Below are 22,932 nucleotides of genomic sequence, written 5' to 3' on the forward strand. Positions count from 1 at the left end.
ATAACAATTGTTTTGTTTTGTAATTTAATCTTATCGTCTGACAACTACTTTATATATGAATGTATATATATACTCTACCCATATACACACAAATGTTGTATATATGTAGGCATCGCTATCGTTTATGGGCAGTTGACAAGCCCCAGACCAGAATTTCCATAAAAACGTATATATTTTTTACACTTTGATTCAATTGGTGCAATTTATGAATTAATGCAATTTGTATTTGTATTTGGCTCAACAATGAAAGAGCCTTTAAGTGTTTAAGTTGCTTGCCAAGTGAAATGAAAATGCGTCTCGTGACCTTCAAACTGAATATATTTATGCCAAAAAAAATGACGTCATTCAGCGCCATCGCAGCAGCAGCGTAAGTAGACATATTAACGACAGCTGTTTAAATTCTTTTTACAATATTTTTACAAACGAAAACAAAGAATGTATTTTATGAGATTAATGCGAGTAAAGTGGGAGAAGATAGGGTCGATTTCGGCATTGCCATCGAAACATTTTTTAATTGATTGAACATTTTTTCGTGTTTGTCAACCATTTTTGAGAATTCTTATTTTGTTGATTTTATTTTGGGTTTTTCCTGTTTCTGTCGGTGCTCTTTCTCTGGTGCTAATTTCGTTAAGAAAAAGAAATCGAAACGAAACCGAAATCGAAAACTAAAAGCAAACAAAACCTGTTTGTCATGTTTGTTCTTTTTGGCTAAATTTGTTAATTAATTGAGCAATAGATGGAATGGGGGGCGGGCAGACAGCAGCCCGTGATTATTGCCTTGTGACGAAAAGTCGACGATTCGAAGATTGTACAAATTGTTTTAGTAAATTTTTTCATATATCTTACATTTATTTGTTGTTTTTCTTTCTTTCTTTTTTATTTGGTTGTGTGGTACAAAATTTGAACATAAAATCAACGTTCGCTATGTGTGTGTGTGTTGTGTATGTGTGTGGTATATATGTATATATATAAATATATATATATATCTACATAGCTACTACATAAAGTATTTCAATTCGTTTTCCATTTGATTTACATTCATAATTGTTTTTAATATTAAACATAATAAATACATTTCGATACTTGAAATACGTATACATACATATAAATACATATATATTTTTATAACAAATAATACCTCCCAGGACAATGCAGGTAGATCCTTTAAATCAACATTACAGGTGAAAACAAATACAAAAAAATTAAGGTAAACGGATAAACAAATAGATTTGAAAAGCTCTCAGAAAAAGTGCAAAGTATTACAATATCTAGGTATTGATATATGCGAATGCTAATATTTTCCATATATTTTTTTTACTTTGTTTTTTTTTTTTTTTAATCTTAGTTACAAAAAATTTTCTCTAGAGTTTTTCACGAGCCTATTGCCATATTCATATTCATATTGCCTTGCCATTTTCTCTGAAGGAGGTTTGAGGGTGATGGATAGATAGAATGGGGGAGGACAAAAACCTAATTTGATTTCGCCGAATACGGACTTGTTGAGCCCACAGATGGCGGTGTGGGTGTGGCACCGCTTCGAATGCCATCCCCTTCGCACACATATTTGCCTAAAAAGGTCAAAAAGAGAGAAAATGTGTTTAGTTTTTCGATTATTTTGCCCTTCTCCGTATAAAAACTTACCGGAAATAAAACGTCGCTTCACCAATGACAAACGATATCCACTGCCCTGTAGCTCAAACTCTATGCCAGAGAGTGTGGTGCCCTCACAATTGAATTGTGTGGCCAATAGAGCTGGTGTGGATGGACCATCGTTTAGTTCGAGACGAGCACGTAAAGTGCCCACACCGCCATCCTGTGAATTTTGTGATATATCCGTAAAATTCCACATTAAACGATTCGATTCGCCCAACCTAAAAAACACAGAGGCAATGACAAATGATAAAAACTTTTAAAGTTATAGAAAGATTTTTCCCTACCAGGCGGAATGGGGCTTGGATTGCACATTGCGTACAGATCCGTTGACTGGCACGGAGAGTGTCACATTCAACAAAGGCGAGGCACTGGCCATGGCATGATTATTGTACTTGTAGTCCACTTTTAGAGCAGTATAGCTGCTCTCACATTTCCAATAGCTAACCAACTGAAAGGGACACGAACTGGCTCCGGGCTTCGTGCGCACCTGATACTTGAGTATGTCCACATTAAAATATGGGGCATTTGGATTATTTTCCGCCTGACTGCGTAACAATGCCGTCAAGGCTTGCATATTAAATTCCAGCATAGTGCTCAGTCCACTCGACTGTAGACGATCTCTGCGAGGGCAAACAAGGGAAAAAGGAGTATAAAATGCAGTTCTTGATCTTTTTTCTATTGATTACATACATTTGCACTAGCTTGCCATTGGGTACCAAATTCTCCAAATTCTGAACATTCTTAATGCGAAAACCCAGCCTTGCTGGATTGGGATTATGGGCTAAGAGGCCGACAATGCCGGCTGGGAATGATAAAGTCATATCACCGGATACCTTGACTTGACAACGCGACTCATCGCTGCCACGGAAATAGGCATGTATAATCTCATGGAATGCCACCGCCAGGGGTATTGTGTCCGAAATTCCAATTGTCAATGGGGAAGGACCTCGTGAGGAGCCCACCCCACCACCGATTGCTGTACGGAATTCGAGGCTGCCAATGCTCTCGGCACGATTCATAACGCTTGTTTGCTGCTGCACAGGATTCGGCGACATACGACCACGGCCCGGTGCCGTGCTTGTGTTCGCTGCCTGACCAATGGCAATCATGTCCGAGGGTCGTGATGGTGGACGTGGAATGGCTATACTTCCGCCAGAAGTTGGTGTTGATCGGGTTTTCTCGCCCAACTCGCAGAACGCATCGTAGCGACTGTGATTCACATTATTCACATTGTTATTATTGGACAGTGTGGGACTTTGAAGCGGAGCATAAGGATGTACACTGGCCGTGGGGGTTGAAGCATTCGATATCTCTGGTGATTGTTGGCGAGATGCTGGTGCTGCTCCGCCGCCTGTTCCACGGGAACTCTGCAATTGCTGGCTGTGATGCTGTAATGCAAAAACAAGTTTATTAATTCCCACTGAATGAAACATCTTGGTTCCACAAAAATCTTACCGAAAATATGCCGGTTGGTGATATCGAGAGATTGCCTACAGTTGCCCGCAACTCATCTACACTAGCCGACATGGGGGCTTGGCCATTATTCAAGGGCTTTATCTTGACATGTATGCGTCGCTCCTGCTTATCATTGTCCGAATCAGTATCCGAATCGGAATAGAAACTGCCAGCTAAAAAATTCTCCCAAATTATATGAATTTCACAGCAATTTGATGTCTTAAGGCAACTTACATTTATCATGGCCCTCTTCCCAGGCAATTTCCTTTGCCGGTTGAATGCTGAAGCCTTCCTCGTCTACCTCGTAGCCACCGGGACCGGCACCGCTTAAACCTGTAACTGGAGTAGCTGATGCAGTTGACTGGAGATTGGGCGCACCTCCGATTCCAACTGCTACACCTCCACTGCCCCCCATACTGCTAGCACCAGCTGAATCAACACTTCCCTGAGCTGAAGTGGCCGATAAAGCAGCTAAACCACCGCCTGCACTGCTGCCACTGGAATTTTGAGTCGTCATGCTGCGTCCATGATCTTCAAAGTCCAGCAAAGTGTTATTTCCTCGCTCCATGCTACAAGTAGAAGCAAATTATTTGCAATTACAACAGAAATCTGAGGCAATCTAATTTCTTTCATTACCTGGTCAAACGTTCTTCTTGTATGTTCTCTGAAGCTTCATTGTCTTTCGTTTTCTTGGATTTTTTAGTTTTTGTTTTATCCCGGCGACTACGCAAAATGCCGGAAACTACAAAAGCATTCAAAAAGCATTTATATTAACAAAACTTAAAGGTAATAACTTGGCACAAAGACGACTAAATTTATTCTAAAACAAACTAAGCTACGCACCTTAACCTTTAAGAGGAAAATTTCAAGAAATAAATGAATTAAAGAAAAATTGAATATCTAAATTGAACATTTTTAAATGTTGAAGTGCGTAATCTGAAGAATAGCAATGATTTTTTGATTGCATAAATCTTTAATAAACATACGTATATACATTCATATTGTAAAATACTTCTTAGTCAAAAGAACTCAAACACCGCCAAATGTACATTAAATAGGTATATATATAAGTGATGCAACAAAATGAATACATATGTGTTTAATTAATTATGAAAAAAAAATGGAAAAGGGGCGTGCAAAGAAATATTTATACATAATTTAACTTAAACATGCAAAATTAGTGGGGGGTAGAAAATATAAAACACAACTGGGTTGTAGGAGGGGGTAAGGTGTTGGTGGTGGTGGTGGTTGGATGTGGTAGGAGAATCGGGGTGTCCAGAAATCAGTAGACAGGAGAATCGATTTGATTTAAGTTTTCTTTAAATCATTTACCCTGAGAGTTTGATGTAAATATATTTAAAAGTGACGTTGTACGTCTGGACGTTGTTGTTGTTGTTGCTGCTGCTGATGATGATGATGATGATACTGTGGCTGCTGTTGTCGCTGCATTCTGTTGTTGTTTCTGATGCTGTTGAAAATGATCTTGCTCATTTAATGATTTCGATAATTGCTGATCACTAGTCGTTGCATTCAATTGCTTTTTACCACCAACTAAATTTGCAGTTGGTGTTAAGGCATCTGCCGGCTGTGGTTGTTGTTGCTGTTGTGGTTGCTGCTGATCTAAAGTTTTATTTTTAATTTAACAAAATTAGTTTGAAACAAGTGCAGTGAATATATTCTGATATTGATAACGGAAGGTAAATGAATTGATAATGGATGGATACGGATTTGTATATGAATGAATGAAGCAGGATATATGAATGCACGTATAAGCAAGGTATATTACATATAAGTATATATATAGTTAATTTAGTGCAGTCTCTTTGCGGTTTGTTAAATGAAATTTAGTTCAGATTTTGTCTGTCTGTGTGTGTGTTTGTGTGGCTGGTGTTTGAGTATTTACTGACTATGGCGTTAATTTAAATAAATAATAAAAAAAAAATCAAGACAATTAATAAAGAATTATAAATAAGAAAAATAAAAAGAAAAAATATATATATACATACTATATACACAAATGTGTGAAGAAAAATTACACTGATGGCAAAAATGAGATAATTACTGTCTTGAGTTGGCTTAAAATGGAAATAAACTCGAAGGATATGGTAAAATGGCTATGTATATACAAATTAATCAGCTTACTGTTTCGTAAATTTACTTTCACTCTTTCTTTATAATCTTTGTTATGATGTAGAATATTTCCTAAACGAATATTGAATAAATGTTAAATATAACCGGTTTTAAGTCGGTTTATTGTCCTATTAAACCAACTTTTCTTCCTTTCTTGAGGATTTTCCCATATTATGCTCAACTCAAACACAGCTAAAAATACTTCTAAAAAGATATATCACGAAGAAGTTGATAAATTGGACACAATTTGTTAAAGATACATATAGTATAAAGATTCAAAATAATAAGAGTATAAATCAAGCATAAAAACATAAAACAAAAATGAAAAAGACATAAAACATAAATAAATACGGAAATAAAAAAAAAGGAGAATAAACCTTGAGTAGTATTTTCCTCGGAGTTGGGGGAATTTTTGGTGATGTTTGTTGTGAGACTATTCGTGCCAGTTGTTGTTGTTGTGTTATTGGTGTTTGAACTGTGGCTATTGCTGTTGATTGCTGTTGTTGGGTTTGCTGAATTAGTGGCAATTGTTGTTGCTGTAATGGTGGTATTGTTGTTGGTGGAAGTGGTTGTATTGGTGGTGCTGTTGATCCCAGTCATACCGAAATTTGCCGCCGATTGCTGCTGCTGTTGCTTATTGCCGGACCACAACCAGTTACGCAAGCCTCCCTTCGATCCGGTCGATTGTTGAGCATTGGCTCCCAACATATCCGGCGATGTGGGACGTGGTGAGATGCCAGGAGCCCCAATAATGGCATCATCTGCATACGGTATGCTGCCACTTGCCGCACTTCCACTGCCCAAAGAGATACTCGCCAAGGCATCTCCACGCTGATCCATTGAGACTGATGTTACACCTGTTGCTCCCATTCCTCCGCCAGCTGATGTACTGCCGGATCGAATGGCTGCCTGAATACTGGTGGCTGAATTCGAATTGGACGCATTGGCCGATACCTGAGACTGCTGTAGTCGTGCTCCAGCTGAGAGAGCAATAAACTCCAATTCAGGCATTTCTAAGAAACAATAAATTAATCCAGAGACAATACAATTTGCATATTCCAGTCTCACCTGGCTTCTCCAGACCCGTGTACTTGTTAAGCACAAATTGCTCGAGAAGTTTATCAACAGACATGTCAACAAATTGACGCTTAAAATCGGAATGCACCTGTCCCACCATATCATGATTATTTTGCACCATTTCCAAGTATGTTGAAAGAAACTCTTTCATCTGCCGCAAATGCACTTCTTCGATCTCTTGGAAACGCTTTAAAACATTATATCACATTTTTAATAAATAATTCAGCATTATAAGAAATGAATAAAGTAGTGTTACCTTGCAGGTTTGCGTCATGCGCCGTTCGAATTCGTTTTTAATGGGATTGTGCTTATCCATTAAAGATTTATAGTCTTCTTGCATTTTTTTTAATTTACTTTCCAATTTCTCGGCATCCTTATGTGAACCATTATCCTTACGCAACTTCTCCAGCTCTTGTACTTTGCTAGCATAGAGATCTCTTAACTTTTGCACTGCCACCGTCGATGTTTGTATGGCCTGAACACACTCAAGAGTCTGTGACTCATCCTCTTTGACAGATTTATGCTTTTTATGCAATTCATCAGCATATTTGGCAACATCCTTGACCAATTCACTCAACTTCTGTACCATCTGCATGTGGAGAGTGGAAAGTTTTTCCGCCGAGGTACGTAAAATGGTCCAAACGGGTGCAAAAGTACTATTCAGTGTACCCGTACTGGCCTTATGGGCCAATTTTGACATCATTTTTGAATTCTGCTCCTCAATGTTGGACTTTTCACGTAAGAACTCGGATAACTCTTTGCTGGCAACCAGACCGAATTTCATATTATGATATAAAACATCAAAACCATTGTTCTTCTCCCCCTAAAAATAAAGATATTTTTTAATTAGAAAAAAGAATACTAACTCAATTATAAACTTACCCAAAAGTAATCATTGAAATCCACCGTCATTTTGCTTGTTATGTTATTATAAAAAGTTAAAGAAAAATGCTTTCGCTTCCCCTATGATGGCTGCAGTCTTCTTGAAGGCTTCTCTTAATTGACTCTTGACTTCTGTTTCCTCCACTCTTCTCCTCGATTGCTCTTCTGCACTCATGTGCAGCACAACAATGCAATGCTGGTGCTATTTCTGTTGGCTACACTCCTCATCATCAGTTTCAGCATCTGATTCAGCATGCATTAGCATTTACTATATATTTATATTCACTTGATTGTCTGTAACTGAGAATAAAAAAGCCAAGAATAAATTGACGTTGATTTCAATTAAATAATCAAGCCCTACCAGCTCAAAAAGTTAGTCTATGTACGTAGAATGGGGCAATGCGAGAGAAAAAAGGGGGGAAGAATATTCTATGGGTTAGAGGGTCAACACTTTGCACCGCACACACAATGTTTCTTAGTCCAAATAAGTTTTTAACAGAAATTCCTAAGACCTGGAATTTAACGAAAATGAAGTACACAAATGACTTTGTTTATTTTTAAGTCGTTAATCTACAAAAGGAACATTGCAAGGATTTTGCGTTCAAGCAAATATAAGATACATATTCTTATACTGAGAAGCCAATTATGTTTTCTTACTGGTTGAAGTCACTATTGCATTAGCTACCTGAGAGCAAATTAATGTCCATCATTTCGAAAATGCACTGGAAGGAACCGGTTTGCAAACATAGTAGCCAAGGACAAGATGCACATCATATGTTAACCTGGCGGCGTTGCAGGCAACCTCATTGTATTCTTGCCACATCGTTGGCCACAAATCTTTACCTACCAAACACTAGCTGGCTCGAAATGTATATTTTTAAAAAGAAAATAGCTTTATAAGTATTCGTGTGTTTTATTAAAGTTTAATTAAATTGTTGCATAAGTACAAAGTTTCGTAAGATATGTTATGTTGAAATTAATCTTCTTTAAGCTTGGTCATTTCCAAGTCAATGCGCTCGTCCAGGGCCCGTGTCAGAATGGTGCAACAATCCTTGATGGCATGATAGATAATATTTTTGATCTGTAATTTATCCTCATGATTGGTATGAGAATGGGAGAGACGACGAAACTCGTGGGTTAAATGATAACAATGTGTTATATTCTCGGGTGACACAAAATCCTCGGCAACCTTAATGCAATTGTGAAGATTCTGTACTTGATGGGGTGCACCGGCGGGTATAAAAACAGCATCACCCAAACACTGGACAATGGGATGACCCTCAACACCGTATTCTGTGAATAGGCGTGCCCTTAACTTATCATCTAGATACCAATTCTGATCGTGTATGGGATCGTGGTCTGGTTCAAGTCGATAGCCCTTCTCCAAAGTAACCCGATTGAGTAGATCGCGAATTTTATCGGCATCCCGAGCGGGAAATATATGCCAGAGGGCACCTGGCAGAACGTCGGAAGTTTGACATCTCGCTCTGGTGATATAATCGCAACCACCCAGAGCAATGGCCTTTTGTGTGGCGGCCAATTGGGGTTTGTTATCGGCATCTTGGGGAATGCCAACATAAACCATTATGTTAACAGCATCGGATATATCCAAATGTAAGTTTGTTGTCCCCTTATCAGGGTGCAGAGCCGATCCATAGGCATTATACATCTTTGGCCCCAAATCGGGAGGCACAAACATTTTGGGCAAACAACTGGCAATATTCAAATTACCCGATCTTAGGGTATATTCCGGCATTGGCAAACCCTTCATGAGATCTGCGAATCGCGTTGGCAATATCTCAGCGAAATCATCACCGGGTGGCCAATCTTTCAATTTCAATAGCATAGGTTTTCCATTGGCATCGAGCAGGCGTTTATTCATACACTGGAATCCCTCCCAGAAATGTTTCATCGGCTGATTGGGTACCAAATTGCCACTCAGGCAATTAATGAGATCATTTGGCTTTTCACCGAAATCCGCACAGAATGCCTGAGGATGCCACAGAGAAAGATTCAATGAACGCGCCACTTCTGAGATCATGACAGGTTGACCACATTTCCAAACTTCTTGAAAGAGAACGCGATTATCCGGATGCATGGCATCTGTGAGACGTAACAATTTGCCATCACATAGCCATTCATGTGGCACACCCGGAGCCAATTGGGTGGAGTGGGCCAAAGTCATGGCTCGCGGCGGTAGAAACCTTCTGAGACCAGCCAAACCCTTGCGCAAAAAGTCAATATGTTTGAAATTATCAAATGCACTAGTTATCGGATCTTTTCCCAGAGTTTCCTTGGTCCAAACCCGCCCAGGGACATAATCTATGCCACGTTCTCGTGCAAACTCCAGTTTCTTTGAATGCAATTCCTCCAATTTCTGTTGCTGATGCAACTTCTGCTCGCTGGCCAATGATGACAAGCTTGTATGCTGCTTCAGTTGCGACTCTTTGATCATATCTTGTATGAGATCATCCAATTGTGAATCTTTAATCTCTTGTTTACTTAATAAGCAGCCACAAACCTGTGGCACTTGCCACAACGTCCGCACTTCGTGCATTAGTCGACCCAAGACATTAAGAGCATCGCCAGCAATTATCTGAGTGAGCATTAAGTCGGCCAGAACATGCTGCTGGTTGGGTCCACCACTTGGATGGGTGCACACTAGCCAGTGATACTCATCGCAACCCTTTTGCCCACCTCCAGCATTCTTGCGCCTTGCCCCGACTCGTGGTTGGCCCTCTTTACGATCTTTGAAACAATCGAGGCATACACCAAATCCACAACTCCTGCACGTCCAGTGGTAATTGAATAATGTCGTGTCACAAACATCGCAAATCTCACGTATACCCTGTACGGCCTTCTTCCAAGCAATTGTTCCATCCGGATTTTCGTGCAACTTCAATGCCTCCGCCTCTTGACGCCACAAATAACAAAATTGATCGCCAGCATGTAAAAGGATATAACGACAGACTTGAATATCCATGAAGCCGCTGGTTGGTTCCGTCTGTTCATCTGGTTGCCAAATGGCCAAATCTACGGCTGATGGTTCGCTATACGGATTCGGAAATCCAACCACAATCAAATGACCCTTCTCATTATATTGCAAGCGACGAAACTCATAGAATCGGCAATAGACATCACTGCTGGCTGTGGCCAAGCTCCGCCTGCGACATTCCCGACATTTGGGTATGGGTTCAATGACCGCAGTGTTATCATCTTCACTAGATTCTTGTGCTGGTGGTGGTTGCAGTTTGAAGCAGGGCAAATGCTGACGAAAGGTCAAACAACTTTTACGATATTCTTTATCTAATCTCAGCTCTTCGGCAGTCAGAACTAAAGTCACTTCACTTGTCGCCTGTATTGGTTCCCCTTTACCATTTTCTTCATGTTCATCTTGTTCATTAGGCACACTTTCTGCCTCTTGAGGCAGATTATGGATGATTTGATGATCTTCTAGAGAATTCTCTGATTCTGAAACCTGTGTCTCTAAGCAGGGCCTCTTTACGTCATCATTCGAGATGTGAATTTCTATAATGGATTTCGGTTCCGGACGTAATACAGACAATTGTCCAGAATCTAGCGATCGTTTCAGTTTAAATTCAGAAGCCTGCAGCATTTCTTGCTGCGCTTGCGTTGGTAATTCCATTTTTCTGAAGAAGAAAAGATGCAAATATTTATTTTCATATATCCTCCATTTCTTTTTCCGTTCTTTTCTGTACTTTCGGTAATGCTTTTTGCAAGAGTGAGTATTTCTGCTGCTTCCGGCTCCATTGTTATGCATATATCTTTTCCAAGACTTGTTGCACTATTTATATATAAAACACCGATTTTGTTAAAAGCGAAACTAAAAAAAAATGATTAGCAAAATTTTCTGGTAATGTGGCTGACAACTTTCGTTGGCGCATTTCTTCATACTATTCGTTAGTTTTCCTTTTTTTTGGAGCTTTTAATGTAATGATTGATTTTTATTTAGAAACAGCACAACTACTCACTGCCTCCACATTACCTGGGCACAGAGAAAAATTGTTATAAATAGTATTAAAATTAATTAAAGTATGTAGCAGAGAATTAATAGAATTTAATCAACTGCTGATTCTCGGGGGAAGAAATGAGACTGAATTTCCCTATAAATTTAACGATTTCACTCCCTAAAATCTACAACCAACCAGTTGATCTAATTAATCAGAATTGGACCCATAAGATACTTCTCACACATTTCTATCCTTCAGAACCATTTTATTCCAATAGTAATTCATTTTGTCTGATAGCATTAGTTAAATAGTAATACGAAATCTAAAATACATACTGGACAATCAATTATATTTTTTAACAAACCGGACCGTTCAGAACTTTCCATACTATAGAGAACCTATAAAATTTAAGGCTCCTGAGATTGGAAACCTTTTTTTGAGGACTCTAATACATATCCTTTCATGATTAATAGTTGTCCATCAATTTCTTTTCACCTTCATTAAAGTAAATTTACTCCAACAAATGTTGATATTTACTTAATTTGTTTAATAATCTTACATAAAATTGTTCGCTTAAAACCAAATTACCCAAATTGAAAGATAACAAAAATATACTAAATATTTAAACATACATTATTATGGGCGTTTTTGGATTTGCATTTCGTAGTTTATTTTTTGAGAATACAAATGTAATAAGCAATCGATTTTGTTTGATGGTAAGAAAGAAAAAAATCGCAGGGAACCACTGGATAAACCTAACAACAAACTCATATAACACAATGCGGAAAAGGCGATAACAAATATATATGTATGTATATATACGTACTTTTTTTTGTTGTTTTTTTAAGAGAAAATGTGATAATTAAGAGATAAAAAGAAGGCAAATGAGGCAAAAAGTGCAACAAGTGTCGAGGAAGGGAATGAAATATAATGTTTTAAACGAGTGTAGGGGACGAAGAGGGGAGGAAACCAAAATGTCAGTCTTAAGTAAATTAAAGGGAAAACAACTATTTAACCTTGCACGACCAAACGACAGAAATAAAGCTATAGAGAGACGGAGAGAGGAAAAGAGAAAATGAACTTTGGGCGTAGGCAAGGGCCCGGCAAAAAGCAATACTAAACAACAGTAAAAAAAGAAGTCTCACTAAAGACGGAAAATGGCAGCCAGTGGTTTGCTTTTTCATTTAATCAATCAATTTTTCGATGACCTTTCAATTAAATTAAAGTGCTCCCACCTACTAAAAATATCTAAGAAATGGCTTTAAGATACCCCTTCTCCAGCTACTCCACTTTTGTTTGTTAGTTTCACTGCATTTTCTACTTCTATTACGACTCCCACTCCTACTCCACATTCATTTCTAACACGACAACACTGGCTTGGATATTACTACATCGCTCTAGTTTCGGTTTTGTTTTGTCAATGAACGTTGCCCCCTCCTTCGACTCGTCCTGTTCTTTTTTCATCGAGAATTTATTATAGTTGCAAATATTTGTGGAATTTATAATTGGTTGTTTTTAGTAGAAAGCAAAACCACATATTGTAAAACAGATATTGCTATTTAGCTTGGGTATTCTTTGTTGAATTTTTATCAATTTAAATTTCTGTACACACACACACACGCACATACACTGACTCGCATACATACATACTTATATGCAGCTATGGCAAAACTGGCGTTCCCATGGCACAAAGTGTTTTAATTGATATCAATACGAGTTTTCACCCACAAATAAAACTTACACTGGTTCACTGTATGACGTGGGGGGGAGTACTTTCGAATAGCAAACACTTAATTAACACCTTTGTCGGGTGGAAAAACTAAATAAATTTATATAAAAATTCGATTTTTCAGCCTACTGCAAAGGCTGATGTGTGACCGTATAAACAAATTGAACAGTGCTTGCAAACGGGTTACTCACAAGTTCGAGCGGTTTACTCACGCGTTTTTTAACAAAAAAAATTCGATATATCGATACTATCGAAGTATTTCGGTTATTTTCATTTGAATTCAAAAATAAAAATGTTTCATTTTCTAATGTATATATGAAGACTAACAAAAATTATAGTACTTTGGTAAAAATAACGTACTATATTGCTTTATTGCAAACAGTTTTTTCATACTTAATATCAAAAGTAACAAAAATTATAATATGTATGTAAGTGATGTGAAAAAACCCATCGCGATATATTTGTTCACTATCGATAGTTCAGGATAAAAAATATCGATGGTGGCTCAGAAACGTAAATATTCGATACCTCGATAGTGCCATCGATAGTTTCCCAGCTCTAGCTTAAAACATGCTGGACAAATTGAAATTAAATAATTTGGTAAATATTAAATTTGAAGGAAACTGTAAAAATATAATGTCAAGTATAATGTCATTTCCACACTCTTTTACAGGTGATAACCAACAAAAAACTCATTTTAAAAGCACGTGTTCAGACCATTTCTAAGCTAATCCAGAAACTGCGGAAGACCAAAACAAAAACGGCGGAAACGCCAAAGGATAAGGATCGGACACGAAAATATACGGAATGTATAACGGAGTTGAAGACCCAAAAACCTGTGGAATTAATGCGGCAGGTGTTAGCCAAAAGTGGCGGCAATACTAAAGCAGTACTTACCAATGGACGCTCGAGCCCCAAGGAATTGGCCATGGCCATGTTGGAGGAGAACAAAATTATGAGCCAACTGTTGAATAACTTTCGGCAGGAACTAAAATTGAGCAACGATAAAGAAAAGGTTAAGTGGCGTGAGGAAATACTAGAGGTAAGCAAACGGCAGGCAAAATTCAAGCGCACTGAGGAGAAGAAACGAAAACGAAAAGAACTTAAAGAAATCAAGGCAAATGACAAAAAACGTGAGGAGTGGCTCAAAGAAAATCAACAAAGGCTTCAAGACGGAGAAGAGATTGTAAAGAAGGAGCAGGAGGAACACGTCAATATCAAGAAAATCGAGCCCGCACAGACATCTATCCCGCAAGACACTGCATCGAAGGCACCAATCAAGGAAAAAGAAAAAACACTTAAGGAAGAACTAAAGACGAAGCCAAATCAAGTTAATGAATCCAACCAGAAAAAGCTAACAAAACAAAAAGAAAAGCTTAAGCCAGACCCTAAACCGGAGGCGGCAATAAAGCCAAAATCAACAAAGCCCGAAACTAAAGCGAATGAAGCCACTAAACAAAAACCAACAAAACTCAAAGAAAAGCCTATGAAGAAGCCAGTCAAAGATCGTCCCACCCATGTTATTGACCCATTCTTTATCACACAATCTGGGCAGCCATATTTATCGACAGCTATTGACAATTCCGATGGTGAAGAGGATGAGAAAGCTCCGCGTCAAGGTCCAACTCCAGTGCCTGCTGCCAATAGTTGGCGCAAGCAAAAATATGAAAACTCATATGAACGACCAGCCGCAACTCAAGGGGAGGGCAAGAAAATTAAATTTAATGATGATGGAGAAGCCACGGTTACAGCTACTGCTTCTACTCTCAGTCCAGCAGCAGCAGCAGATTCTGCACCCAGTGTCAGCACTGAGGGTATGCATCCCTCGTGGATAGCAAAACAAAAATGGAAACCCAAAATTGCCGAGTTCCAAGGGACTAAAATTAAATTCGATGATTAACAAACAAATTGGTTTTATTTCCATTGACTTTTTTAGGTTCTTAAACGTCTACTTTGGGCACATAATGTCCACGTGTTTTGTCCTCATTAACCAGTTTATCCACATCTACATCGGGGAACTGGCGACGCAAAACAGACAAGTCAAAGTTGGGATTCCGACGCAATATCATCATAACTTCATTGCGAGACCGACTGAAAAGGATAGGATAAGGCGTAATTAAAACAAGCTCATTAAATTAGAATTGTAAATGGAAAATTGGCACTTGGAAGCCGACTTCCATTATCATTGTTAACCCACTTTTTAGACTTGCGTTTGGCATTGTAAAGTTTTTCACGATATTTAAGTAGGAATTTGTGTACTGCTCGTCCGCCATGGGTCAATTGCCGTGATTTAATCCATTTGGTATTCATGAAGGCGGGCAGAACGTGCTCACAGGATTTGTAATAACCACGTAGGCCAAAGGCATTGGTAACCTCTCGACGAGGACGTTCTCCGGTTTCCCCCGTTTCCAGCAAATGATAAGCCTTGTTTCGCTCTCTTACCACCGTCTCCAAATTCTCCATAGAGATTTTCACCTAACAATTAACATACAATTAAATATACTACACAAATTGCTGACTTAATTACCTTATCAATGCGCTCTGGACTTGGAAAGATTTCCATTTTATCATTGCACTCGTGCTCCATGGTCATCAGCATATTGCGTTCCTTGAGCAGTATAAACCAAAGCTGATGCAGCTCTTTATTTGACTTGATGCGCAGTTCATCCAACCGCCAGGCTCTACCCACTTTGACCTCATTCTCGTTCCAATGCTTGGGTTCATCGAAAAATTGCATCAAAACTGGACGCACAAAGCTAGAATGTATTTCCCTCATGCAGGGTTGAAGCGTAGCCGAGGCGCTATTATATAAAAAATATTTGAGTTTCTTGGGGTTTGGGGCTTCAAGCACAGCTTAAACTTGCCTCCATGCCATCGCTGGCGTTTGAGTTGTGGAAACTAAGCCTCGAAATGCTGTTGTTCTCACATTTTTCACAAAATTTAAACATTTTATTAAAGTCGAAGACATTTTCTTTTATTTTTATTTGGCCGGCGGCCAGTGGGACCAATCTATATTAAAAAAGGGCTTTAACATATGCCTGTGATTTCGCTATTTATGTAACTGTAACAAATATCGGTTTGTTGTCCAACTGTATTAGAGTCTTAAATTGTACAATTTTATTAAGGGAATATAAAATAATAATAATATTTGATAAGCTAAACTGTTTGGTCTCAGATTTTTAAATTTGTGGATAATTAACCGGTCATCGATAAGTTATTGTTATCGACAGCCGGTAGAATGTATTGCTTGGTATTTTGTAGCATTTTATGCATTGGTCACTCTACAGCCAAAATGGCGACAAATTAAAATTAAAATTACGAATAAATTTTAAGTGCAACAACAACAAACAAATACGCACTGTTAATAACACAAACAAAGAAAAAAAATATTGTGTAATTGTTTTACATTAAGCTAAGGTAATAAAAGCACCAACGCAACAGCGTTGATACCGAGACGCAGAGTAGCACTAAAACAAGGAGGAGCTACACAAATACGCGAGAGCGAACGCCAGAGAGAGAGAGAGAGAAAAAAGAATTGAAAACACATTCATTATTATTTCTGCCTATTGCAAAAAAGTAAGGTATTAACTATCCTTGATAAATGGGGAAACATAACATTTGTTTATCTCGTTATGTATAGCTCAATGATTTCTTTTCCATTTAAATTGTCAAGTTCATTGCTAATGATTCCATTGATTTATCACTACAATGGGTCTGGTTCTGGTCTCTCTTTTGCAATTGAGTCATTGATCTCTTTTTTCTTATTTTTTTTTTTGTGTTCGTTTCTTATGCGCTCTTCTCTTGTGTCGCTGGTTGTTTTGTGTGTGTGACTCAGTATCTAACTAATTACACTCTTTTAATTCATTTTAATCATTTTTAATTAATTCTACTTTAAGATACTGCAACTGCTGTGACGGACACAGAGAGGAAGCTACAAAGAAAGAGAGAGAGAGAGAGAGGGCAGGACGCACAAAGAAAGGAAGAGGAAGAGAAGACAGTCAAAATGACGGAATACAAACTAGTTGTTGTTGGTGCCGGTGGCGTTGGCAAATCGGCATTAACAATTCAGTTAATTCAAAATCATTTTGTTGATGAATATGATCCCACAATTGAGGACTCGTATCGAAAGCAAGTGGTTATTGGTAAGGATCCGTACTCTCATCCATCTGTTGTACAATATTTCTGAAGAAAACTTATATTCTTGGTAGATGGTGAAACCTGCCTTCTGGACATTTTGGATACCGCCGGACAAGAAGAATACTCTGCCATGCGTGATCAATATATGCGCACTGGCGAGGGATTCCTCTTAGTTTTCGCTGTGAATAGTGCAAAATCATTCGAAGACATTGGCACATATCGCGAACAGATCAAACGTGTCAAAGATGCCGAAGAGGTGCCAATGGTGCTTGTGGGCAATAAATGTGATCTGCCCTCGTGGAATGTGCAAAACGAACAGGCAAGAGAGGTAATACCAACTATTATTGAGTCTTGTCTTGGAATATATGCATAGATTAATAAGCTAGCGATCGCTTCGATATATATGTACATACTTTTATAAGTAGTAAGACTAGATGAAGACAGAAGCAATCAGTTATATCGATGAGGAGAACAAACCCGTCTCGGACTTATATTTTCATAGAAAGCAGATAGATTGTGATTGTAGTTATACGCATGAGTTTATACTTAACGAAATCGCAACAATATTTGTAATATCTCTTTGTTTTTCCAATTAAGGTGGCCAAACAATATGGCATTCCATACATTGAGACATCCGCCAAGACGCGCATGGGCGTTGATGATGCATTTTACACATTGGTGCGCGAAATACGCAAGGATAAGGACAACAAAGGACGGAAGGGACGTAAACTCAATAAGCCGAATCGTAGATTTAAATGCAAAATGCTCTAAGATGGACTAATGCAACTTTTTTAATTGGGTTTCTTATATATACACATATATATTACGATTATTATTATGATTTTTTTCTCTTTTAAATTCAATTTTTTCAATAATCGACAAAAACTACTTTTCGGAACGAAAAATCCAATCAAATTAATGGCATGTTGTCCGTTTGTTGCAAAAGAGAAAAAAAGGAAAGTGTAATAATTTGTAAGCATCTAAAGTTTTTAATTTTTATGTCAAAATGTTCATTACTATTTACTATTATTTTAATTTGTGCAAAATTTGTTTATTGTGCGTGACATTTGAGTAAAGAAGAAGGCTGCATCGCGCCCCTATTTAAGAGTATTAACAAAACAAACGAGACGAAAAAACGAAAATTCATTTTTATATATGTATCTTTCTACATGCATACTAAGAATACAACATTTTGTAACTGCCTTGGTTCAGCTGCTATTTAATCATATTTTGTTTTAATCAGCACTAAACTTTTTTAATATTGTGTTTGTTATGTGCTAAACAAACAATACCAAAACATCAAGAAAACGAAATGAACTTTTTTTATTTGAAAATAATTCCATTAGTATTTTCAATAAATATTCGCACAAAATTTTCATTTTTCACACACAAAGCAAACAGACAATTTTTGGTGCTACAAATCCAAGAAAAATATTGTATGTGAAGAAGTAATGAAATATATTGATTTTCATTCCTTGTCCCGGATTTAATTTTATCATTTATATGAGAAATAAATATTTTAAAAGCAGCCAATTATAAATACACACACAAATATTATATTTTTGGGCATATAGTTGCCAATTTCGATTTGTTGTTGCTATATAGACGACTTACAAATCGAAATCGCCATATGCTTTTGCTTTAAGCTTTTTATACATTACACAAAACATACGAGCATTAATTACTATCAATGTAATATTTAATTTTTCATTTTGTTTTCATTTTTGCCATATCACAAAAACATAAAAAAAAAACAAAAACGAACGAAAAACAGGAATGATGAAGAATGGGGAAAGAAATAAAATCAATTGTGTGTACTATTTCAAACTTTTGAAAATCTTCGTTTTTCACTTTGCTGAATTAATAAAAGGGTTGTTACTTACTATAGACGAAAACTCCCTTGGCCGCACGGACACCGACCACCAAATTGTCGCAGAGAACAGGGTTATTCGTTCAAAATTTTCTTGATTTAGTTGGTGCACCGATCAGTGGTGTTAAGTTTTTCGTTCTTTGTGCAAGAGCGTGGCCAGGATTCGAATTAGAGAGGTAAGCAATTTGTGTTGAAGAAAGTGTAGTGTAACTCCATGATCTTTGGTCACACTGATCTTTGGTTTCTGAGCTTTATTACAACACTGTTTTTTTTTGGCAACACTGATCATCAAGCCAGACAGCGCGGCGCCCGCTTTTATTTCCAAGAAATTGATCAAAACGCAGGTGTTTTCCGAGAATTATTTTGTAACCGAAGAAAGAAAAAAAGTGAAAATGGCTTCAGTGGATGAAGATTTGCAATTGGATAATAATTTGAACGAATTATACTCCGAAATTGACAATATGTTGGATGGTGGCGATAATAAAGTTGAAGTCGCTTTTGATGCAGCTGTACTTATGGATCTTGAGAAAAATGTCAATGCTCTACGCTTGGATGCCAAAGAAAATTCGGTGCGTGGGCATCCATCGGTGGTAAAAGTGCTGGCCGGCTCGAGCCGCAAAAAGTCAAGGTCGCATAATGGCGGCGGCGGCGCCGGCAAGTCTCTCATTTCGCGCCAAAAGCAACAACAACTGCGCGAAGAAAACATGTGGAATCAGGGCCAGACTTTAGAACAATTGATCGGCATTAATGGAGATTGGTGAGTATGCTTTCGAGCATTTAATAATTAACAATTAATCGTTTTTCTTTGTTTATTTTTATTATCAAGCCAAGAACGCAATGATGTTTTCCGTTTATTGGATCTATTTCAATCTTTGCATGAAATTATGAATAATAATCTAGCATGCACCCAGGAAAACTTTTTACCTTCGGATTATCTATTCGATATGCCAAGGAAATGTACCATGCCGAAGACTTTGAATCTGCGTCATCAGATTTTCGTGTTGTCCACCAAATTGGATCGTTTTCTGAACAGTCAACGTCGCATATTGGAGGCTAATCGTCACTTTGATTACAACAAGTACACAGAATGCGATAATATGCTGAATAAGGCGATGTCTTGTTTGATACCAATTAAACGTTTTTCGGGTATTGAATTACGTCATAGAAGTTGGGAATTTGCACACACCACCACCAAGGGTAAGACATTTGAAAAGAGAAAATCTATTAGTCCATTAACAAATATTGTCCATCTTTCCATAGCCAATGCTCAACAATTGGAGCGTCTACTCCACAACATGCGAGAATATCTTAAGACTGCACACCTATGGATACATGCTTTTAACTGGGAAATGGATCTTCAGTATCGTTATTCCAAGGCAATGACTGAAAGTCTTCAAGCCAACAACGAAAGGGCTTTGCTTGTGGCTGCTGCTGAGGCTCAGGCTGCTGTGAAACGTCAGCTGACAGCCGAAGAGTTGCTTATTGCTGAGCAGTATCAATTGAAGAATGTCATTGAATGTGCAGCGGAGCATGATGACTTCCTAAATGCCTTGCTTCACACACCGGAACTATACTTCCCACCTGAAATATTGGCAATCTGTGAACCATCCGCCAATCAACCAGCAGCATCAGCAATTGCTGAGCCACTTGCTGACGACTTGACTCACAAGGATTGGATTGCATATGAAGAGATTCTGTTTGAGGCTCCATCATCGCCGCCCAAACATAATCTTCGTGCTCATCAGCCATGGAAATATAGAGGTTGATGAGAAAATCATTCATACAAATTTAAATGAAGAGAAGAATAAATCTTCTGAAATTAAATGTTTCATTTTAGTTTTGATTGTTTATCGTATATATGTATTTCCTGCATTTTTGATTTTATAGTTCTAAGCGAAGTATTTGAAATACAATTAATTGTTTTTGTTTCCTTTAACTGTAAAATTGATCTAACTAACAATCGATGAGCTAAACGTCCAAAAATAGTTCTTCAAGTGGCAACTTATTAAAAACTCTATTTAGCACTGCTTTTATAATTAACGACAAAGCTTCGCTTATGCTCCCTCTGAGCTCATTGTAGATATCCTGCCAGTTTTCATTGATGAGGACGTGCATGTTGTCACTTAAGGCCTTATCACCATTAAAAAGACCATCCAGTTTATAAGAGACATGTGCAGGATTGATTAATAATTTAACATCTATCAAATCGGCAAACGTATGATGCTCATCCTTGGAAACGGCCTTAAATTTCAGTTTGCCAACTATTTGGCAATTCGCTAAAGAAGGAAATATAGACATGAATTCATTTGAAGAATTGATTAATTAGTGTTTGCTTTTACTTAGCACGATTTTGGATGAACCCTTGCCAACTATTGGCAATATTAAGACCCTTCCCTCGACAGCATAAGGACCTTGAAAAGCTATTTCGGGAACTTCCATAACCAACTCAATGGGTTTTGTCAGATCACGTGAGAAACCGCTTTAAAATATTGTTAATTAATGTTAGTTTAACTTACTCGTTTCTAAATGATGAGAAATAACTTACGAAACACTCTTTATGTTCGCATTTTGTAGACCCACCAAATCGACTTCATGGAATTTAAGATCGATGCTTACAGGACTATTCGCATTCTTGCCCATATTCATCTTCTTAATATGCAGTGGATCCAAAGGAACGAGTCCTAAATCCTTAATTCCTGACTTTGCATAATTTTTTAAAACATGTCTCACTCCTTTGGCAACACATTGGTCATCCATGACGGAACATCTTTCTAGGCCCCCGGCTACAATGTAAACGACAAACTCCAACAAATAAACAAAAGACTTGTAACACAAACTTGACTCAGTTCACCCACGTAGTTCAGAATTGTGTCCATTGGCTGGGATATAGAAACATCCAATTATAAGCAAGATCAGGGCTGGCTTTGTTATCATTTTAAACAACTTTTTTCGTGGGAGTTCCTTTCACTGATGATTTCAATTAGCAACTGGTGCATTTGCTTCGAGATGAGCCCACTTTTATAGGGATTTTTTCGGGGTGGGAATTTAATTGTACTTATGTGTGAATTTGCGTCTTGAACAAGTGAATTCGACTTTGACTTGCTTACTGAAATAAGTTAGTATATATGTACGTACAAATATCTGAATCATTTCCAGTTGCAAGTGATGTAAAGTGAAATGAACAATATATTATGACTCCCTTTATTGCATTCCCAATGTGAACTTGATCTTTAGTTTATTGTCGCGCCGTCTTCCAGTTCTAAGTGTACATGCCAATGACTTTTCAAATCACGTTTGAGTTTTGCCCTGGTCTCGGGACATATCACATTATTATGCAAATTTATTGAGACACACATTTCATTCATACAATCGTACACTTTCTGATCTTGACTCTGACATTTCGAGGTCAATGATAATGTTGATTAAGATTTATATTTTGACATCCTTTAATTGGGCAAACATTGGAGAATTGTCCAACCATGGCAGGAGTTCAATAAAGTGGGTTAATTGTGTGATAAAATGATCTTGGTAGCAATAAAAAAAATACTTGTAACCACATACTTTCAGGCTGAAAGATGTTGTCAATTTCTAACATTTTAAGTTTTATATCAATCCCCCATACTGTTGCCACGGGAAGGGGGTTCAAGTTCAAGTAGCTTTTCACTTAATTATAATACTTTTAGCCTCTAGAATCTAGTATATAAAACGAAATTTTTTTCTATGCGTTTAGTATACTAGACTAAAAAATATTATGAGATTGGGGGCAAAAGGTGCCTGCTAAATCAACTTCAACCATATACATATATCAGCATGACAAGATAAGTTCATAGAGTTAAGAGGGAAACACTAATTACACGAAAAAGCGAAGCGAAGCAAAACTACAGAAAATTTAGTATTCCAAGCAAATGACCGTCAGGCCATTTGATGATCATAAGAAACTTGATGTTTTTCCTTATAACTTTCTGGGAAATGTTTGAAATTTTGTTCACAAATTTTGGATGATGTTTCTTTTTTCTTCTGAAATTTCA

General features: G+C 37.6%; 7 protein-coding genes across 11 annotated transcripts; 3 read left to right on the forward strand and 4 right to left on the reverse strand.

The window, feature by feature from the left end:
* Positions 1 to 1,273: 1,273 nt before the first annotated feature.
* Positions 1,274 to 12,971, reverse strand: LOC6650460 (F-BAR domain only protein 2). 3 transcript variants are annotated; one of them, XM_002072839.4, is made up of 13 exons: positions 12,910 to 12,971; positions 7,198 to 7,497; positions 6,572 to 7,138; positions 6,307 to 6,502; positions 5,841 to 6,251; positions 4,441 to 4,728; positions 3,745 to 3,850; positions 3,343 to 3,677; positions 3,109 to 3,281; positions 2,344 to 3,041; positions 1,938 to 2,273; positions 1,642 to 1,871; positions 1,274 to 1,568 (listed from the first exon to the last, which is right to left on the reverse strand). In XM_002072839.4, the coding sequence occupies exons 2-13, from the start codon at positions 7,225 to 7,227 to the stop codon at positions 1,471 to 1,473; spliced, it is 3,468 nt and encodes a 1,155-aa protein (XP_002072875.3). In that variant the 5' UTR covers positions 7,228 to 7,497; positions 12,910 to 12,971; the 3' UTR covers positions 1,274 to 1,470. The 3 variants fall into 3 exon arrangements, with proteins under 3 accessions (XP_002072875.3, XP_023036023.1, XP_023036024.1); XM_023180255.2 differs by having other exon boundaries at positions 5,616 to 6,251; XM_023180256.2 differs by lacking the exon at positions 4,441 to 4,728 and having other exon boundaries at positions 5,616 to 6,251.
* On the reverse strand, positions 8,087 to 12,970 carry LOC6650461 (lysine-specific demethylase 3B). Its single transcript, XM_002072840.3, has 2 exons — positions 12,910 to 12,970; positions 8,087 to 10,847 (listed from the first exon to the last, which is right to left on the reverse strand). The coding sequence occupies exon 2, from the start codon at positions 10,841 to 10,843 to the stop codon at positions 8,174 to 8,176; it is 2,670 nt and encodes an 889-aa protein (XP_002072876.1). The 5' UTR covers positions 10,844 to 10,847; positions 12,910 to 12,970; the 3' UTR covers positions 8,087 to 8,173.
* Positions 12,972 to 13,428: 457 nt separating the features above from the next.
* LOC6649998 (serum response factor-binding protein 1) lies at positions 13,429 to 14,801 on the forward strand. Its single transcript, XM_023180631.2, has 2 exons — positions 13,429 to 13,497; positions 13,571 to 14,801. The coding sequence occupies exons 1-2, from the start codon at positions 13,468 to 13,470 to the stop codon at positions 14,795 to 14,797; spliced, it is 1,257 nt and encodes a 418-aa protein (XP_023036399.2). The 5' UTR covers positions 13,429 to 13,467; the 3' UTR covers positions 14,798 to 14,801.
* LOC6649999 (39S ribosomal protein L47, mitochondrial) lies at positions 14,794 to 15,933 on the reverse strand. The gene is made up of 4 exons (XM_002072842.4): positions 15,762 to 15,933; positions 15,425 to 15,698; positions 15,095 to 15,372; positions 14,794 to 14,988 (listed from the first exon to the last, which is right to left on the reverse strand). Exons 1-4 carry the CDS (start codon positions 15,863 to 15,865, stop codon positions 14,838 to 14,840), a joined length of 807 nt encoding a protein of 268 aa, XP_002072878.4. The 5' UTR covers positions 15,866 to 15,933; the 3' UTR covers positions 14,794 to 14,837.
* A 307-nt stretch (positions 15,934 to 16,240) lies between these two features.
* On the forward strand, positions 16,241 to 18,257 carry LOC6650000 (ras-like protein 1). Of its 2 annotated transcripts, none has more exons than XM_002072843.4 (4): positions 16,241 to 16,314; positions 16,794 to 17,039; positions 17,106 to 17,362; positions 17,632 to 18,257. In XM_002072843.4, exons 2-4 carry the CDS (start codon positions 16,901 to 16,903, stop codon positions 17,803 to 17,805), a joined length of 570 nt encoding a protein of 189 aa, XP_002072879.1. In that variant the 5' UTR covers positions 16,241 to 16,314; positions 16,794 to 16,900; the 3' UTR covers positions 17,806 to 18,257. The 2 variants fall into 2 exon arrangements, with proteins under 2 accessions (XP_002072879.1, XP_023035870.1); XM_023180102.2 differs by lacking the exon at positions 16,241 to 16,314 and adding an exon at positions 16,456 to 16,473.
* A 613-nt stretch (positions 18,258 to 18,870) lies between these two features.
* On the forward strand, positions 18,871 to 20,797 carry LOC6650001 (protein bag-of-marbles). Of its 2 annotated transcripts, none has more exons than XM_023180312.2 (4): positions 18,871 to 19,080; positions 19,198 to 19,661; positions 19,731 to 20,101; positions 20,165 to 20,797. In XM_023180312.2, exons 2-4 carry the CDS (start codon positions 19,297 to 19,299, stop codon positions 20,668 to 20,670), a joined length of 1,242 nt encoding a protein of 413 aa, XP_023036080.1. In that variant the 5' UTR covers positions 18,871 to 19,080; positions 19,198 to 19,296; the 3' UTR covers positions 20,671 to 20,797. The 2 variants fall into 2 exon arrangements, with proteins under 2 accessions (XP_023036080.1, XP_002072880.1); XM_002072844.3 differs by having other exon boundaries at positions 19,202 to 19,661.
* LOC6650002 (protein takeout) lies at positions 20,748 to 21,943 on the reverse strand. The gene is made up of 4 exons (XM_002072845.4): positions 21,760 to 21,943; positions 21,450 to 21,687; positions 21,244 to 21,383; positions 20,748 to 21,180 (listed from the first exon to the last, which is right to left on the reverse strand). Exons 1-4 carry the CDS (start codon positions 21,836 to 21,838, stop codon positions 20,873 to 20,875), a joined length of 765 nt encoding a protein of 254 aa, XP_002072881.3. The 5' UTR covers positions 21,839 to 21,943; the 3' UTR covers positions 20,748 to 20,872.
* Positions 21,944 to 22,932: the final 989 nt, after the last annotated feature.

Source organism: Drosophila willistoni, chromosome 3R (assembly GCF_018902025.1).
Source record: "Drosophila willistoni isolate 14030-0811.24 chromosome 3R, UCI_dwil_1.1, whole genome shotgun sequence".
Taxonomy (NCBI): Eukaryota; Metazoa; Arthropoda; class Insecta; order Diptera; family Drosophilidae; genus Drosophila; species Drosophila willistoni.

Bases quoted from the DNA above. Each gene is read 5' to 3' on its own strand.
- LOC6650460 (XM_023180255.2), bottom strand. From the start codon at position 7,227: ATGACGGTGGATTTCAATGATTACTTTTGG. The intron at 7,139-7,197 runs GTAAGTTTATAA...CTTTATTTTTAG, and splicing joins ATTTCAATGATTACTTTTGG to GGGGAGAAGAACAATGGTTT. The intron at 3,678-3,744 runs GTAATGAAAGAA...TTCTACTTGTAG, and splicing joins CAAGAAGAACGTTTGACCAG to CATGGAGCGAGGAAATAACA.
- LOC6650461 (XM_002072840.3), bottom strand. From the start codon at position 10,843: ATGGAATTACCAACGCAAGCGCAGCAAGAAATGCTGCAGGCTTCTGAA.
- LOC6649998 (XM_023180631.2), top strand. From the start codon at position 13,468: ATGCTGGACAAATTGAAATTAAATAATTTG. The intron at 13,498-13,570 runs GTAAATATTAAA...ACTCTTTTACAG, and splicing joins AATTGAAATTAAATAATTTG to GTGATAACCAACAAAAAACT.
- LOC6649999 (XM_002072842.4), bottom strand. From the start codon at position 15,865: ATGTCTTCGACTTTAATAAAATGTTTAAATTTTGTGAAAAATGTGAGA. The intron at 15,373-15,424 runs GTAATTAAGTCA...GTTAATTGTTAG, and splicing joins GTCCAGAGCGCATTGATAAG to GTGAAAATCTCTATGGAGAA. The intron at 14,989-15,094 runs GTGGGTTAACAA...TATCCTTTTCAG, and splicing joins GCCAAACGCAAGTCTAAAAA to TCGGTCTCGCAATGAAGTTA.
- LOC6650000 (XM_002072843.4), top strand. From the start codon at position 16,901: ATGACGGAATACAAACTAGTTGTTGTTGGTGCCGGTGGCGTTGGCAAA. The intron at 17,040-17,105 runs GTAAGGATCCGT...TATTCTTGGTAG, and splicing joins TCGAAAGCAAGTGGTTATTG to ATGGTGAAACCTGCCTTCTG. The intron at 17,363-17,631 runs GTAATACCAACT...TTTCCAATTAAG, and splicing joins AAAACGAACAGGCAAGAGAG to GTGGCCAAACAATATGGCAT.
- LOC6650001 (XM_023180312.2), top strand. From the start codon at position 19,297: ATGGCTTCAGTGGATGAAGATTTGCAATTGGATAATAATTTGAACGAA. The intron at 19,662-19,730 runs GTGAGTATGCTT...TTTATTATCAAG, and splicing joins ATCGGCATTAATGGAGATTG to CCAAGAACGCAATGATGTTT. The intron at 20,102-20,164 runs GTAAGACATTTG...ATCTTTCCATAG, and splicing joins TGCACACACCACCACCAAGG to CCAATGCTCAACAATTGGAG.
- LOC6650002 (XM_002072845.4), bottom strand. From the start codon at position 21,838: ATGATAACAAAGCCAGCCCTGATCTTGCTTATAATTGGATGTTTCTAT. The intron at 21,384-21,449 runs GTAAGTTATTTC...AATATTTTAAAG, and splicing joins GCGAACATAAAGAGTGTTTC to CGGTTTCTCACGTGATCTGA. The intron at 21,181-21,243 runs GTAAAAGCAAAC...TTCCTTCTTTAG, and splicing joins TTCATCCAAAATCGTGCTAA to CGAATTGCCAAATAGTTGGC.